At 42.2% G+C, this 16446-nt stretch overlaps 1 protein-coding gene across 4 annotated transcripts in view; it reads right to left on the bottom strand.

Moving 5' to 3' along the window:
• The window catches only part of PRDM11 (PR/SET domain 11), a 236570-nt gene that overhangs the window by 145476 nt on the left and 74648 nt on the right, over window positions 1-16446 (bottom strand). For all 4 annotated transcript variants that reach the window (XM_078684364.1, XM_078684363.1, XM_078684367.1 and 1 more), the window contains 3 exons: window positions 12632-12735; window positions 10128-10390; window positions 3938-4005 (listed from right to left, as the gene is read on the bottom strand). In XM_078684364.1, the coding sequence (XP_078540490.1) occupies window positions 3938-4005; window positions 10128-10390; window positions 12632-12735 (435 nt within the window). The remainder of the gene's footprint in view (window positions 1-3937; window positions 4006-10127; window positions 10391-12631; window positions 12736-16446) is intronic.

The raw sequence follows: 16446 nt of genomic DNA, 5'->3' as shown, positions 1-16446 counted from the left end.
AAACCACTGAAACTTGAAATGCTATCAGACACTTTATGCATACAAAATAGAAGTTTAACCCCTCTGCTGCGCAGAACGTTCCGCGCTGGTGCGGAACGTTCCATTGCACGGGCGGGGCCGGAACTTTCAGCGGACGTGCGCAGCACTACCGAGGTAGTGCACGCGACATCCGCTGAACGTGCGCTGCACTGAAGGGGTTAATGCTCATCTTTGGGGGAGGCAAAACGCAGGAAATATTAAGGTCATTTCATGGGGAGATTTAACAACAACACAAAGGTGGTCAGGAAGGGTATTCTCTACTGCAGTGTCACAAACATCTGAGCAGTTTCTTGAAAATGACTGACTCTTCGACCCTGCCTCCCCTTCAGATCTCTAGTGATGATCTTATGTCCATAAGGTATTGATGTACTGAGATCAAAGCCAGGCACTCATGGGGTTGGGGCTCTGTAACAAAAATAATCCCCAGTTATGCATAATTCCGAGATAACGGTCCCAGTGGTGACAGGAAGGCTAGCACAATAAGCTGTCTGCAAGACATGTTTTCCCTATTTGGTGATGGAGATATAACATACGGTATGGTCATGGTGTTTTATTATTCCCTGGGGGAACAAAGCAGTATGTAAATCTCCCTATGATACTCGGAGAGAAACAAATACAACCACCAAAACTGTATTGGTCTTTATCCCCTTAAAAAGGTAAGAAAGTCCACTGAGGAGACAGTTGCGGCACCTTTAGAGGTTAAGCCAACCTTTAGGTCTAACTCGTGACAAAATATCATTGTAAAGCTGTGCGCTTACACTAGCCTGTTTACATAAAAAGTCATAGCTGGGGAAGTCGGACAATTAGAAGCAAAGCCCTGATGATCCTGGAAATCGCAAGATAGAAGGCAACAAAATTGCCAATTAAACAGTCTAACTATGCCACCTAGTTTTAGAATGCTCTAGTTAAAGTACAACTGTTGCAGCGTCCATTAAATTTCATAAGAACTTGAAGACCCATCTTCTAAAAATGCATCTAGTGTGGCCTCTGTACACAGCTTCAATGCCTCTTGGCTAGGTTCCACTACACTGGTAATCCTATTAGTTAATAAAATCCTTTTTCAAGTTGATGCAATGCTTAACAATCAAACAGATTAAGTCAATTCCTCAAATCCAGATACAAGTCTAAACACTGGATCAATAACACTGTCCACAAAATAACATTGACTTTTAGTAACAACTCAAAGGATTTCTGGGATCAGCGAATGTTTCCAGTCTAGTCTTATTGAAACTAATAATAAGAGACCCATAAGAGGATCCAACTGACTGAGATTATGGATATAGGCACAGCAGTCTTGCAGGCTGCTTATTCAAGCTTTGTTCAACAGCAACTGTAAGGTGTGAGCTTTTCGCACAGGAAAATCCCAGTCACAAGTGATTTACATGAAGGCATGCCCAGTCTTGCTCTCCTGTGACCGCCTTGGAATTTGTTACAGCTACCTTTTGGCTGTATTAACGATGGCCCCGGTATAATTGCAGAATTTCAATTTATCTCAATTCCATATTCATCCAGATTATGAGAATCTGGCCAGAGCTTTGGCCATCCTGAACCAACGTTTCATACCACTGAGTTAGATGGAACTTGATTTCTTTCGGGTTCAACCTCAGACCGACATCTTACCTAGATTTCATTTTTGGTAGAATGTTCCTCAGAACCTGCATAAATCACTTTTGAATGTATATTTTCAGCATCTGGTTTGTTTGCAATATTCAAAATTGTGCCCAGGGTTCACCTATGTGCGCCCAAAAGGTTTAGAAATCAGCTGCTCAAACAACCAGAGGAAAATTGTGCACACAGACACTATGGTAAAAAATGTAGCAACGTTTAACTCTAAGCCATACGACCTGGACCTAGTCCTACCGAATATATACCAGACAAGGAGTAACTTCTATGGCAGCTCAGGGTATTTTAGTCCCAGTTTTCTATTCCTACATCTTCTTAGTATCAGTTTGTACTAGGTTGGCATCACAGCTTAATGCATATAGAACGAAGGAAGACATAGTAAGGCAACCGAATAATGCAGGCTCATTTTGATGCCTTGTGCCTGAAAATGTGGTTTTGTTTTCCCCCCTCTACGCCCTGTGAGAAGGTGCAGGACAAGATACAAACTCCTTATGGGCAGGTTGTTCTGGTGAGTTGTGTTTTCAGGGATCTTGAAAGGAGGACCGAGTAGACACATTGCTAGGCTTTGCTGCTATGGCAACGCAACACAAAACACCAAGGCATCTGAAGCTGAAATCAAGATTCAGCACAAGAGCTAAATCATCCTCTCGATTGACGAGGTTGGTGACTGGTGGAGGTTAATGTGGACAGAAACAATTCTAGACTTAAATCCTTCACTCATGCCAGAGATACCTATTTGGGGAGAATTTTCAAATAGTAAATTAGTTTTCCGCTTTTGAAAACAGAGCGACCAAATTAATTTGGCTAGAATACTAGGCCCAACGCATGGCTGGAAAGAGTCATGTTTTCACAGGTGATGCACTAAATCTGGGTTTAAAGTACTGGGAGGCAGTGTGTGGCACCTGCCTCTTTACTTCTAAGACTCTGAATAAGCATTGCAAAATAGAGAAAGAAAGTAATTTTGTAAACCTCTTGAATCTGGCAGCTTTTGAGTGGTGAGAAAGGAACAGAAAAAGGGAGCTGGCATCTAGAAAGTTTACCAAATATGTTCAATATTCACCTCTACTATAAACGGTTCTCTGTAGGCTGTGAGCTTGGCTCACACTAAATCCAAACTGAGCTTTCAGTCCATTAGAGGTTAGCAAAGAAGTTACATTAAATAGGTTACCAGCTACCTGTTTTCTAGCAGAAGTGTGAAAAAGTTTTAAAAAATATATGCCCCAAGTTCTTAAAACTGGTCCAAGGAAGTAACGGTATGTCATAGGAACCTAAAATGTTTGGTGCAACTATATAAAGGCCATGGATTGCACATGGGAACTTAAAGATGAACAACTACAAAGGGAAAAAAAATTGCGAATGTTGAATCCCTTCCAGGGACAGTCCTCAGCGTGACAAGCCCCACCAGTGACGAGGGCTGCAGTCCTGGTTTAGTAGGTCGTAGCTAAGGTACACTTGTGATGTCAGCCAAGGAGCTGGGTGTCATCCTAAAAGCAGTTGATACCCCTCCTGCACACAGGCAAAGCTATGGGGTGCTGTAAATTGCACAAATATCAGGACACAGAGGTCGGGTGAGAAAATACTGTCCTAGTTAAAAGAGAATTCACTTATTGTGTCAAACCAGTCTGAATCACTGATTGCGCGATGAATGATTCATATTACATTGCACCTACCCAGTACCCCGATTACCGGCATATTATACCTCTGTGCTAGGCACAGAGTCAAACTAACTCTCCCCACAGAATGTGGATTCTCAGAGGTTAACTGTATAGTGAATCGTCCTCCTGTCTTGCCATACAATTCCCGACATTTTAAAGATGCAGTCTGCAGATTATTAAACAAACCCTGCCGAAGCAATACGTGAATTATGAAATGCAGAATTAAAGGGCAAAATCCATAACCAGGTGGTCATTCAGAATGATCAGGGTTCACTTTTTAAGTGCATAGGGGGAGGGTTCATCCGTATCATCGTAAATCTACAGACAGGCAGAGGCACATAGGATGCAAAACTTGGATCCCTTCCAGTTTTTGATGAAAAGGGGCAGTGATGAGAGGTCAGCTAAGATGTACACCAATAGGTCTCCTGTGAAGACAGCTCCAGCATCATTGGAGGTTCAACCTTCCACAAATCCTACCAAAGGACTTCTTTGACTGCAGACATTATCTCATTGTAACAGATCCAACCTGACTGAAATACCCCTGGCCCAGGTGGAGTCCATCCCCAAGCCAATAACCAAAAGTACAACAAGAGCAGAGGACAACCGGCGAAGGACCTCACCTCATCCAGTTGGCTTGGCCCTCTTCTGTGCCATTGATGGACTTGTAGCGATTGTTCTGATCAACTATCTGCAAACAATCAATGGTTTGAGGGAGATGGTCAGTGACAGTTTTACCAAAGGAGTATTATTTGTTATGAATTATTGCTATTTACATTAGATTATATGGCATTGGTTTAGACATACACACAGTCATGCTCGTTTCAGAGTATTTGTACTACCAGTACACACCCACCCTTGTAGGGTGCTACAAAGGTGGGAGAAGGCTGTGCACCAGAATGATCTGTCCTTCAAAAAGTGGTTCCAGTGCTGGCTAGGATCCATGCATAAGTACATTATCTAGTGTCAGTAGCCCTTTGCATTTCTTCCCAGTACATAAAACGTGAGTAAAGGTCACTGCACATTGCTACACTGTTAGTCGTCATAAGAGCTTAAAGTTAAAGAAGTTAAAACAGAAGGATGCTACTGATGAGGTTATGATGTTCACACTCGCTAACATTAAACTTTGATGGTATCATTCACCTTGTACGACAAACACTCACAGCATACCTAAGGGCGGAGGCAAAACTAGAATGAAAGGCCATTGCAGATTACCAGAATGTAAAACTCAGCAGGCCCTATAAGAGTTTCAATGCTTGTAACTTGTATTTTAGTTCATTGTTATCACATAAATATCAACAGAATTCCATATTTGGTTCACGTATCCTCAGAAATTGTTCACAGGGCAGTCTCAAGGATCCTAGGATATTTTATTGAGCCAAGGAGGCAGCCGTACAAGGCTTCTCATTAATAGAGCTGGGCAATTATATTCTTTCCAATTCACCATTACGGGTCCCAAATCTTTGGTGCAGATTCTCATCTTCTTGCACTTGAGAGCCACTGGTCCTTTTTTCACCAATTTAAAGTGACAAACAATTGCCTCTGTGTCAAAATTCAGTACGACAAATCTATCTCCCCCATCCATACTATAAAAAACTGTTCTGAAAATGAATTTCTTTTTTAGGAACACACACTAAGAAGTGTGTAGGGTGGGGTCGGTGGGGGCTCAGGACAACCTACACATTAACTTTCAGAATTATGCCAGAAAGGAATCATTTAAACTAAAGAATCCTATAATTTAACCTCAGAACATCAATTAAAACGCAATTTAAATGACATTTTATAATAAAATATGTCTACAATCTACAAGTTTTGCAGGAGTCAAAGGCTATTCTTGAAGTTCAGTAAAAAAAACCTGAAACTATGCCAAATCTGCAAATCTCAAAAGAAATTGACTTAAGAGATAAATAATTTATTTGAAATGTATTTACAACTCAAGTAACGTTTCCATAATTGCTGAATTTAAGGTATGGGAAAGAACTATACACAAGTAATGTATTTATTTTCAATAAAATGTATGTACTGTCTGGTTGAAGGAGATTAACAGAGAGAGTACATGCATCACCTTTCGTGCAGCTCTAGCGGGGTTTCGGCTAGGAAGCGTCACCGACCGACCTTCAGTTTGGCAATATTGTTGCTCCTAGTAAAGGTTCTCAACCCTTCATCAATGATGCTGCTCCAGTGAAAAGAATTCCATCTTTCATCTTATCTCTTGGAAGAAGCCCAATTAGAAGGGTACAATACGGACTGACACATAGTTGAAGAAGCACCAATATTTTGGAGGAGGAGCAACCCAAAAACTCAAACAACTATTTTACATTCTTCTAAGTAACTCACTGCTTGGGGTCAATCAGTAAGGCCAAAGGGTAAATGAGATATAAAGTCACTGTCAGTTAACATTTCTATAAGGTTGTAAACGAGCCACACAGAGCATTAAGACGTGATATACAGCCAGGTAGATCCTTTCGGATTCTAGTAATTAAGTGTGTATCAATTCAGTAACAAATACCTTCTTATAGCTATGAGGCCCACTGGCTTCTTCTGACTAAACCGATTTGTTAAATTATAAGAACCTATCATCAAATAGTTGCAAAGCTCCAGCTGTTTATTTTAAATTAATTGAACATAGATTGAGATTTCTTAATTGGACTTTTAGTCGCTAATTAGTCAAACAAACAAGCAAGTTACCTTTATTAACTATCATTCTGATGGATGCTATCCCTGCAGATTCCCCACCTCTAGAATTACCTCCCGGCACCTGACTGTATCTGAAAACTTAAAAAGCCCTCTTTAACCTACACGTGGTGCCTCAGCTGCATCCCAGCATCTGGATACATCCAGATATGGCACCATGAAGTCATATTAGGTGCTATCCTAGAGCAGTGACATCAGTTCACCGTTCTTTTGTCCACATACTGGTAGATGAAGACGAGTCTGACAACATTAACACAAACGGCAGTGTACCAAAAATAACTTTAGACCTTTTTAGTAGTCGAATGACAACTCAAAACGGGTAGGTGAACCAGATCTGTGCAGAATCTGCAGGCAGATAGACTAGCTAGCTACCAAAAAGATCATTACCAAAGTCACGTGAAGCTCCAGAAGCTCAAGCAGGTTGATATGCGGATCATGTTCAAAGCACTGACCTTGGCGCATAAAGCGCTATTTGGCGCCGGAGCAAAGTACCTACAACGCAGGCTTGCTTTCTACCGCCCGGCTAGATCGCTGCGCTCAGAATCTTTGTTTCTGGCTGTGGTCCCTCGAGTGAGGAAGGCACGCACTGGGGGGCGCTCCTTTAGTTGGAGGGCCCCTCAGTTGTGGAACACCTTGCCTCTGGCCCTACGATCCTCCTCTAACCTGCTCCTGTTTAGGAAGAGCCTTAAGACCTGGCTTTTTAACCTTTAGGATGTCTTTCTTTTTCTTTCTCATGTTCGCTGTCTGTTTTATGGTGTTATGTTTTTTATACTGAGCTGCCTCGACAAAGCGCCGGGACACTCCTCTGGAGTAGCCGAGCGCTATAGAAATAAAATTTTAACATAACATAACATATGAGACTCGTCGTCTGAAGGAGACCAGAGGCTTTGATCACCAGTGCATCAAGATGACTGTCCCAACTAAGGGAGGAGGCATTAGCCACCTCCATGGTCCCTACCAGTAGAGGACAGTAGGACTTACCTCTCATGAGGTGGTCCATCACCAACCAAGACTGCAAGTCTCATGCCACCTGTACGAAATCTGAATTATATCCTTGAGGACTTTCCAGTGAGGACCAAAATAAAATACCACTGAGTGGACGCAGGATACCATCAGGCCCAAAGAACAGGGATGGTGGTCTATTTTTACACCAAAAGGGGCTGGACCTGGAGATAAACTGTATATAAATGTATGTCCCTATACTGGGAATTTTGAATTACACTTGTTTATATGCATACTGTATACACTTTATAGCCAACACCTGCATGTGTGTGCTCATTAACTTTGGTTCAGACCAATAGATTTTCAAGTCGTCATTTTTTGAGGAGCTCCTTTTTCCCAGCACCATAATGAAATTCGCTCATTGATCATGATGTCTTGGTTTGATATCGTTGCCATAGGTTCAATTTCATTTATAGAAATCCATGTCCTGATGAGACCCTATAACTAACTTAGCCAGGACGAAACATGTTGACACTGTTGCTGAAGGAGGAAAACACACTGCAAATTAGAGGATAAACAGATTCGCTTAATGTGCCAATGTTCTCCCCTTGTTGGTGATGGATCCAGCATGTATTGCCCTGGAGTCTCAGAGACCCTTCTGAGAGAGTCCACAGTGACAAGGGATTCACACATTGTGGAGGACTAGGATTGTTCCCCTAACCACTGGGAATCATCTCCTACCTTGCCGGAAGTCGGACACTGTGTTCACGCTGGGTTTTCTACCCCCTCCCCCTCCTCTTCCCACCTTCATTCTTCTTAGTGTGCCCGTGACCGAAGCACTCCTCTCCCCTTGTTGGGGAGGGATCCAGCATCTATGCCCTGGAGTCTCAGCGACCCCGGTGAGAGAGTCCACTGCGACAAGGGAATCACACATAGTAGAAGACTGGGAATGATCCCTTTACCGCGGTGAGCCGTCTCCCACCCAGCCGAATATAAGACACAGTTATTTCGTAGTCTCCTCTCTGTGTCTCCTACCCCCTGCCCCACCTTTTCCCTCCTTCATACTTTCCTAGCCTCCCCTATTACTTTCTCCCCTGAATCTCTCTCCCCCTGACTGCTTTGTTTATCTTTGTGCCTTTGCTCCGTTTAATTTCCCTCCCCATCGCCCTTTTACATTACCCCCTTACCCTTCTACATGCCATGAACCAACAGATGTAATGTAATTGATGTACCTTCTGTAACAATGTGTAACTTGTAACCTATTTAACTCTCCTCATGTAAAGCGCTCTGATACCTCCGGGTCTAGCCAGCGCTATATAAAACTCAAGTAAATAAATAAAGAAAGAACAGAGGAACTGCCAGGCTGGAAGCAAAGCTCGTTCCTGCAACATAAGGATCATTGCCAGACTGTCCTGCCCCACCTAATGAAGAAGAGATCCTGGGAGGGTTGCAGATGGCACTTTGGGAGGCTGCTAGAAAACCACAGGTGATAGAGCAGGGCCAGGAGTTGTAGCTTACAGATGGTTTAATATTAGCTATTGCAAAACATATTTCAGCAGCCAGTCGTCAAGGTAAGATAGCACATTTTTGGAGGCCCCGAATCTGTGTTAACACTGATATCATCTAGGTAAAGTCTCACGGTGCTGATGTTAACAAAAACAGTAGGACCAGAAAGTGAACATGGGGAGAGCCCACCATAAAACACAGGTGCTGCCTGTGCGACCATAGGATTAGTATTTGCAAATAAGTGGCCTGCGATTCAAGGGACAGAATCCAAGTTTCCAGCCTCAGAGCCAAGAGAACTTGTACAAGGGACAGCCTCTTGTAAAACGTTTTGCGGAAGAACACACATTAAATTCTATCAAAAAAGGGTCTCTTTTTTAAAACAATTAAATAGCAGAAGTTGGGTCCTTCCTGTATTTTGAGCTTTGGAATGAGAAAAGGATTAGTTTCACCGGCTCCTGACCATAGAGAATAAATTCTGGAGAATGGTCCCAAAGTTGTCAGGGAACTGGAAGAGTAGAGGGAAAGGTTGGAGTTATGGCATCTCTAAAATATTCAGGGAAAACATCCCTGACATACTGATGAAAAACAACTTTGCATGAAAGCATGTTTGAGAAGAGCAGCTCTTCATTGGTGTCAAAGCGAGTGGGGAAAAAAGCAACAGATGTTGGCATGACGGGGTGGTGCCTAATAGAAGTGTAACGTTATATCCTGGTCGATCTTGGACCCTGAAAAAGAGCTTGTACCAACAGTTCCAACCAACATCTATACCCAAGAATTTCAAAGGATGACAATTACTACTGGGACTTTTATTACTGCCGCTCAGGCCTAAACATGGCCAGACACTCCCTTATCACCATCTCGATGACTCAATGGAAGATCTTTTGCTGATCATTAAAAACGTCCAAACTTCAAAGACACTAATCATGTACTCCTTGAGAACCTCTAGGACAACGGAGACTAGAGGCTTCCTATTTAACTGCTGCACATCTGCTTTGGCAGCCAAGTGAACAGAAGACTCTGAATCAGAAGATTTTAGTTTTCCTGTACTTGTTGCAAATGCGCTTTGAATGAGCTATGGAGCGTGGAAGCAGCTTTGACCTCTAGGCACCATGGAGACCTCCTAACTTCCTGCTGTTTTCTCTCGTGAAAAACTACCAAACCCCAGGCTGTGAGTTCCTTTACAGTAGGTAATCATGCAGTGGAATCCAAAACAGAACAGAAATTTCCGTCCGACCTGAAGAATGTAATCGTCAGATATAAACTATTTTGGCATTAGATTTTACATACTGGTGAAGATTCATATGTAATGAGTACTTTGTTCTGTAAGTAAAGTAAAGTCCACATTTGTAAAGCGCACAATCACCCGTAAGGGTCTCTAGGTGCTGGGGGCCGTCGGGAAGATTAAGCGAGCTATTGCCCAGAGTCACATGGTGCTGGGCTAACCTGCCGCTGGAGCCGGGGATCGAACCGTGGTCCCCAGATTCCAGCGTCAGTCGCCCTGGCCGCGGCGCCACACCTCTTCCTGTATGCCCAACGAGTCTCGTACCTGTCGGTCAAGTGACTAGAAGGGCGCAATTCCATTAATTCTACAAATTGTGCATAGGAGGTCTTGTAACAGTGGGGTAAAAAACTGATGTTTTCGAAAAAAGCGCATCAGTCACTGAAACTCACCAGCCAAGAGTAGAATCCTGCTGACTTGTCTTGAGGAGATAACTGTCCCTCGTAAGGGCCAAACACATGACCTTTGGGAATGGCTTCGTTCACACACCGCACGTCGCAATCACCACTGGGTTCCTTCACTACCTCTAGCCCAGCTGGCACAGTCATGGCTGCTCGATTTGGCATTCCGAAAGGCACCGGTGTGTCTGACACCAACGTGGGAGGTCCATGATTTGGGCACTCATCCACAAAGTATTCCTGGCACGACTCACAGTCTGCAAGAAGTCAACAGGGCAAGAAAGAAACATGGTATCACTTCACATGCAGATGAAGCCAAGCTTTAGTGCAGTTAGATTGAAACCTCGCTCTTGCATGTGTACAAATGCATTTGTTAATAATCAAGAGAGAATGGTTAACTTGTACCTGTGTAACCAGGGTCAGGTATGGTGGCATGGTGGCAGTCTTAAAAACCCTCATTCACGTACATAGGTGGTCGTGCGGTATATCTTGGTTAGCCGCCTAGTTTATCAACGTGACAGCATCATCATTGGGTTTTTTTTTTTTTTTTCTCTTTTTGAGTATGCTATCCTCCACCCGGAGGTAGACCAACTGGTAGTATAGTAGTGATCAGTGATAAAAAGTGGTTTAGTGAGGTGAGTTAAAATTACCAACTTCTTCAAACTAGAAAACACTTTATTCAGTTGGAGAAGTGGCAAAAAAAAAAACAAGGTGATGCGTATGAAGAAAAAGTTACTGATCTAACGCACTTGTTTGTCCATGTGAGTGGTCGACATGTTTCAGCTACATGTTTCACTACTGTACTACCAGTTGGTCTACCTCCGTGTGGAGGATAGCATACTAAAAAAAAAAAACAATGATGATGCGGTCACGGTGATAAACTAGGCGGATAACCAAGATATACTGCCCGACCAACTATGTACGTAAATGCGTATTTTTAAGACGGCCACCAAGCCTGACCCTGGTTACACAGGTACAAGTGATCCATTCGCTCTTGATTATTCTCGCTCGGAAGCTGAATGGATCTCAGCTTCTTTCTCCCCCTTTTGATTTAACACAAATGCATTTGAACAAGCTAGCAGATGAAAATATTGATCACATACAGCTATATTAAATGCTCAATGTAGATCACAAAAATAATCAGCATGAAAAACTGTCAAAATGCACCCAATCTCACAAGCAAGAACACTTGTACCCGCCTCTTCTCCATGTGCCAGGAAATGAGTTCTCCAACAGGTAAGTCTGGTTAGTTTTTAGAATTTTTAGTCTTCCTCTAGACTCTCTACATTTTTTTGTTTATATTTTGAGATAGAATCGTCAATTATTGCTAACACAGGAGTTACACAATGTGTTGGGTATAGTTATATTTGTATAACTTGTTTTGGAGTAGTTGAGGTAGTTTAGAGTATGAAGCTATCATTTTGAGTCTAGTGTGATTATTATGTAGAATGTGTCCTATTGTACTGCAAACTGTGTCCCTGGATAGGACAGAGGCTCTACAAATCTGAAAAATGGTACCAGTCCTGCAGGTCTAGTAACTTGGAAAATCCCCTCAACCCATCTGCAACCTACTTGACCTCGGTCTCTTGGAGCAAAAGTGACAAGTTAACAAGATTTAAAGGCCTCTTTATTGCTTTGTGAGCATTAAAAATGCCTTTAACCCCTTCCACGCTGATGACGAGCTGGGCTCGTCATGAGGTAGCCTCCTGCTACGCTGATGACGAGCCCAGCTCGTCACGTAAAATGCGGTTTCGCAAAACTCCGCGTACGAGCGGAATTCCGCACGCACGCATGCGGTTAAATCTTGTTATCTTGTCACTTTTGCTCTGTTTTCAAAGACAGAGGACAAAAGTTAGTTTGTCTTCCTAATCGCCAGAAAGGGCAAGTAGGACCTAAAAATAGCTCGTCCTCCTCCATTCTCCCTCACAAATGCGAGCGGGCGAGTGGATTATACTAACCCAACAATCCTCAGCAGTACAAGCCACCACCGAGCAGAGTGAACACTTGAGCACTCCCCAGGTTCTGCCAATCTGCAAGCAGATGCTTCTGAGCGCACATTCTTGTAGTGTCCTACAAAAATGCTAGGCAGGGTTCAGTGACCTACTAAATATGTCTGCCGAACCCAGTAATCAGACTATGATCACACAGAAAGTCTGCAAGAAATTGGCAGCTTCTCAAATACAGTAGGGCCCTGGGTTTATTGGTTAGCTCTCCACCGTTTCTGCCTGTTCTCTAAAGGAAGCTGCATTAAAGAGTTCTTGTGCTCGGGGATTCACTGGGAGTATTTTAATTACTCAGTTATTCAAAATCTCTGCCTATTTCTAAATTTATCTAACTCACTTTCTTTAACCAAACAAACTAATGCCACTTCCAAGATGCACCTCTGTGTGAGGGAAAGTGATGTTTTGGACAACAACAAAAAAATTGGGAGATGAGCAACAAGCAGTTATCTTTCCCCACAGTGCACCCTGGCCTCGGTCGAGTTGGTCTCCACTTACACCAGAAATCCACTTGTTGGAAGTTCTTGGTGGTGACTGTGTCCGGCTTTCCCTGCAAAGGTTTGGGCTCGAGCACCATGGACCGTGAATCTGCTGCTTCAGAGCTAGGAGGAAGATGAGAGAGAAGAGCGGTGTCATTCTGGGGTCTTAATACACAGGGACATACACATGGCATTGGTACGGGACGGTGAAGCCAACATCAAGGTGCCTGGGCAACCATTCAGAAAGGCAATGTTCCCCAATTCAAACTGCTCCAGTGACAATGGCTGTATCCACACTCTGGACCCTGCCAAGGAGGCAACTCTCAATAAAACATTACAGAAAAGTGGGCATTACTGTAAAACAAAACAGTGTCAAAACATCACTTGTTTATGTGAAATAAATACATTATATTCATAAAACATTTGACAGACTGAGCTTGATAATGTAGATTTAATGTATTCACCGAGATAAGGGATTTCATTGTAACACCTGAATATAACCTGGCTGCCGGTCTACTGCAAACACAAGCATAGGAGAGGAAAAATGTGTATATTTGATTGAAAAAAGGGGAAATCGCTCTGTCCTAATGCTGGAAACCAAATTAGACTCCCCTGGCCACCAATAAAATCTAAGGGTAATCTGACATTCTTGGGCGGAGCCAAGTTATAAAAAAGTGTCCTTTGGATCACACCTTAGAGGTTGGAAACATAAGCTGTGGTGAAGTCAAATGGAAAATAGAGAGACTGCCTAAGCTGAATCATACTAGGTATAATGTCATACACTTAAGGCCAAAATATAAGACCCAGAAAAGAATGGAAGGTGAGGTCTTAAAGTTCACCCAACAGTATAGTGACAGCTAGTGAAACTCTTTGATGGAGACGGGTAGCAGCAGGAAAGGCTTCAATGGGCAACCAGCGGAGAGAGACCAGCATAGGTCTGAGGGGGTTGAGATTGATTTTGAGGAGACCAGTCAAGAGAGTTACAACAGTCGATTTGGGAGAGCAGCAACATATGAGAAAGGGATTTTAGATCCTGATCTGGAATGTAGTGGCGGATTTCCTAGAGAAGACACCGCTGATAGCATACATTTCTGACCATGGTGATTGGTTTGAGACTGCAATTTGAACTTCTTTTCCTAGGATGACTACTAGAAAACTGCTACTGTCAATGATGGTGGCCCTACTGTTGAATATGTTGTGTATCCATCAAAGATTGCATTGGAAGTGTTAATGGCAAAGGGAAGACAGGGGTAATTCAGTCTTGAAAAGATTTAGTTTTAGGTGATGAAGTCATCCTGTTTTGAAAGGAGTTTAGGGTGATGCAGAGGAGCGAGATGTTGTTTAGCGAGGAGACCTCTAGATATAGTTATGTATCATCCGCATATTGAGGATACAAAATCCCTGGTTTCTTAAGGAGGACTCCAAGTGGATTGATACACAGGTTGATTAGAGTTGGGGAAAGGATAAACCCTTGAGGGGTCCTCTTGTTTATCCGCCATTGGTGTCGAGAGGTAAATTTTTATCCTCTGCGATGTGCCTAAGAGGAAAGATTTGAACCACTTAAGGACCATAAAATCAATGCCCATTCGATTTTTAAGAAGCATGTCTTGGAGAGTGTGGTGGTTGACCGAGTCAAACGCTGATGATGAGTTGAGAAGGATCAGGAGGCAGAATTTGCCTGAGTCTATGAATTGAAGTGCATCATCGATCACCAGTAGTACAGCTGTTTCTGTGCTGTAGCCCTGATTGAAACATGACTGGTATCCATCTAGGAGGTGATCATCTATGATGTGTTGGTTGACCTGCTCAGCTACACACCTTTCAATGATCTTTGTGAGGAATGCAGGTTGGAGATCGGGCAATAGTTGTTCAGGTATCTGCAGAGGGGATTTTGAGGAGAGGGAGGACGTCTCCAGTCAGGTTAAGTTCCTTGACTGAGGGAGAGATTCACCAATTGTGTTCAGTAGATGATCATATGAGGACAAAGGTCTTTAGCAAGGTTACCTGAGGTTTAGTCAACAAACAGGCTTTCATTTTTTTGCGGGTTTTCTTTTATTTTGAGGATTTCTGGTTTATGACCGGATATATTTCCGGACTTGTGAGGAGTGGTTTAAAACTTCACGTTCAAAGTTGTCATGAGTGTGGTGGAGAGGGATTTTCACCAGTTCACTAATGCAGGCTTCACATTAGCTGTGCCCTCAGGATAGGGGACTTTATTCCGCCACTGCTGTAATGAGTTCAGTGAAAGACAATTCTAGGATTTTTAGGACATTCATTATCTGGAATTGTATAAACTACTTTGGAAGAAGCAACTTTCAAATGTGGGAATCAGTGCAACAATAAAAACATAATTAACCCTAATAAAAAAGTACATAAAATGTAAAGTTCTATAAAGTGTAAGCACATTGTATTTGTCACAACTTGCGCCTTTAATGAAACGTTTACCAACTGTTTCTAGATTAGTGCATTCTTATGTATGCATGTGGGATCAATACACAGCACAAACCTAGCCTAAAGGCAGCATAGAGCTGCACTGGGTTAAGCCAAAACACAGTCAACATGAGATGGGGGGATAGCCGTTTTTTTTAACTATTATTGCATTATGATGTAGTGTTCTGCTAAGAGTTGAGAATTCAGCTGTTTCCTAAATTTAAGTAGAGTTGGGACTTTCACGGTGGGGCGATGTGATCAAATTTCTTAAGACCCTAATGAGATGTGCTGCAGCATGTAGCTAGCCATTGAGTGGAGCTAGTGGGAATTGAAATTCCAAAATGGCTTCCCATATACTCAGGGCAAGAGTGGCACAGAAACATTTTCAGTAAGAAAAATAGGGCATCAAACAAACCAAGGGAAATAGCTTGATTTCTATTGAAGGCATCACTCAAGTCACTGTAAGATACCAGAAACAGAGTAGTGTATTGTAATTGCATTTATATAGAGCTCACTACCACTCTACTCCGGAACCCATAAAGGATTAGTGGAGAATAAGTATAGTGAAATATGAAAGTAATTTGAGAGGTGGATATGTTAGTCTGTTATTTCCATTTACATAGTGCTTGCTACCCCCGATGTGTTGAAGCATTTTGTTTGTTGAGTAGCAAGCTGCTCTGGAACCCATATAGGATTACTGGTGAATTAGTATAGTGAAATATGAAATTAATTTGAGTGGGGGACATGTTAGTCTGTTATTTGGATTGGAAAGGATTGTGAAGGGATAGGAGAGGGACGGATTAAACAAAGATATAGATATATATATATACATATATATATATATATATATATATACACACATACATATATATGTATATAGTGTAAGTACATTTTCTAAGTAATATATATATATATATATATATATATATATATATATATATATATATATGAGCTCATAGCAGTAGCAGCCGGTTTGGGATGAGTAAAAGGGAGGTGGAGTAGGAAGAGTCAGAGGGAAGGGTTTAGAAAGGTTTGTTTGAGAGATTTGAATAGTAAAGAGGTATGCGATGGTGCAAGGAGGGGTAGAGTAGGGAAGAGTCTAGAAAGGGTTATTTTGGGGATCATGGTAGTTGTATGGGGTTTTGGATGAAAGAGAGAGAGAGGAGGTAGAGGATATATTGAGGCGGTATAGGGTGAGAAATAGGGTAGTGCATTGGATATGCTGAATTAGAGGAAAAGTAATAAATATATACAGATACATTTAGTACATAGAAGGTAGTATAGGTAGGTTAAAGATGCATTTAATAAACTCAGGCTTTTAAGTGCTGTTGCACTTTAAATCATTATGTTTTTGTTGTAATTTAATAGTGAAGGAATTGTAGATAAATAGTTATGAAAAAAGAT

The sequence above is a fragment of the Lissotriton helveticus genome, chromosome 3_2, assembly GCF_964261635.1.
Source record: "Lissotriton helveticus chromosome 3_2, aLisHel1.1, whole genome shotgun sequence".
Lineage (NCBI taxonomy): Eukaryota > Metazoa > Chordata > Amphibia > Caudata > Salamandridae > Lissotriton > Lissotriton helveticus.
This window is presented reverse-complemented; position numbering and strand designations above follow the sequence as displayed.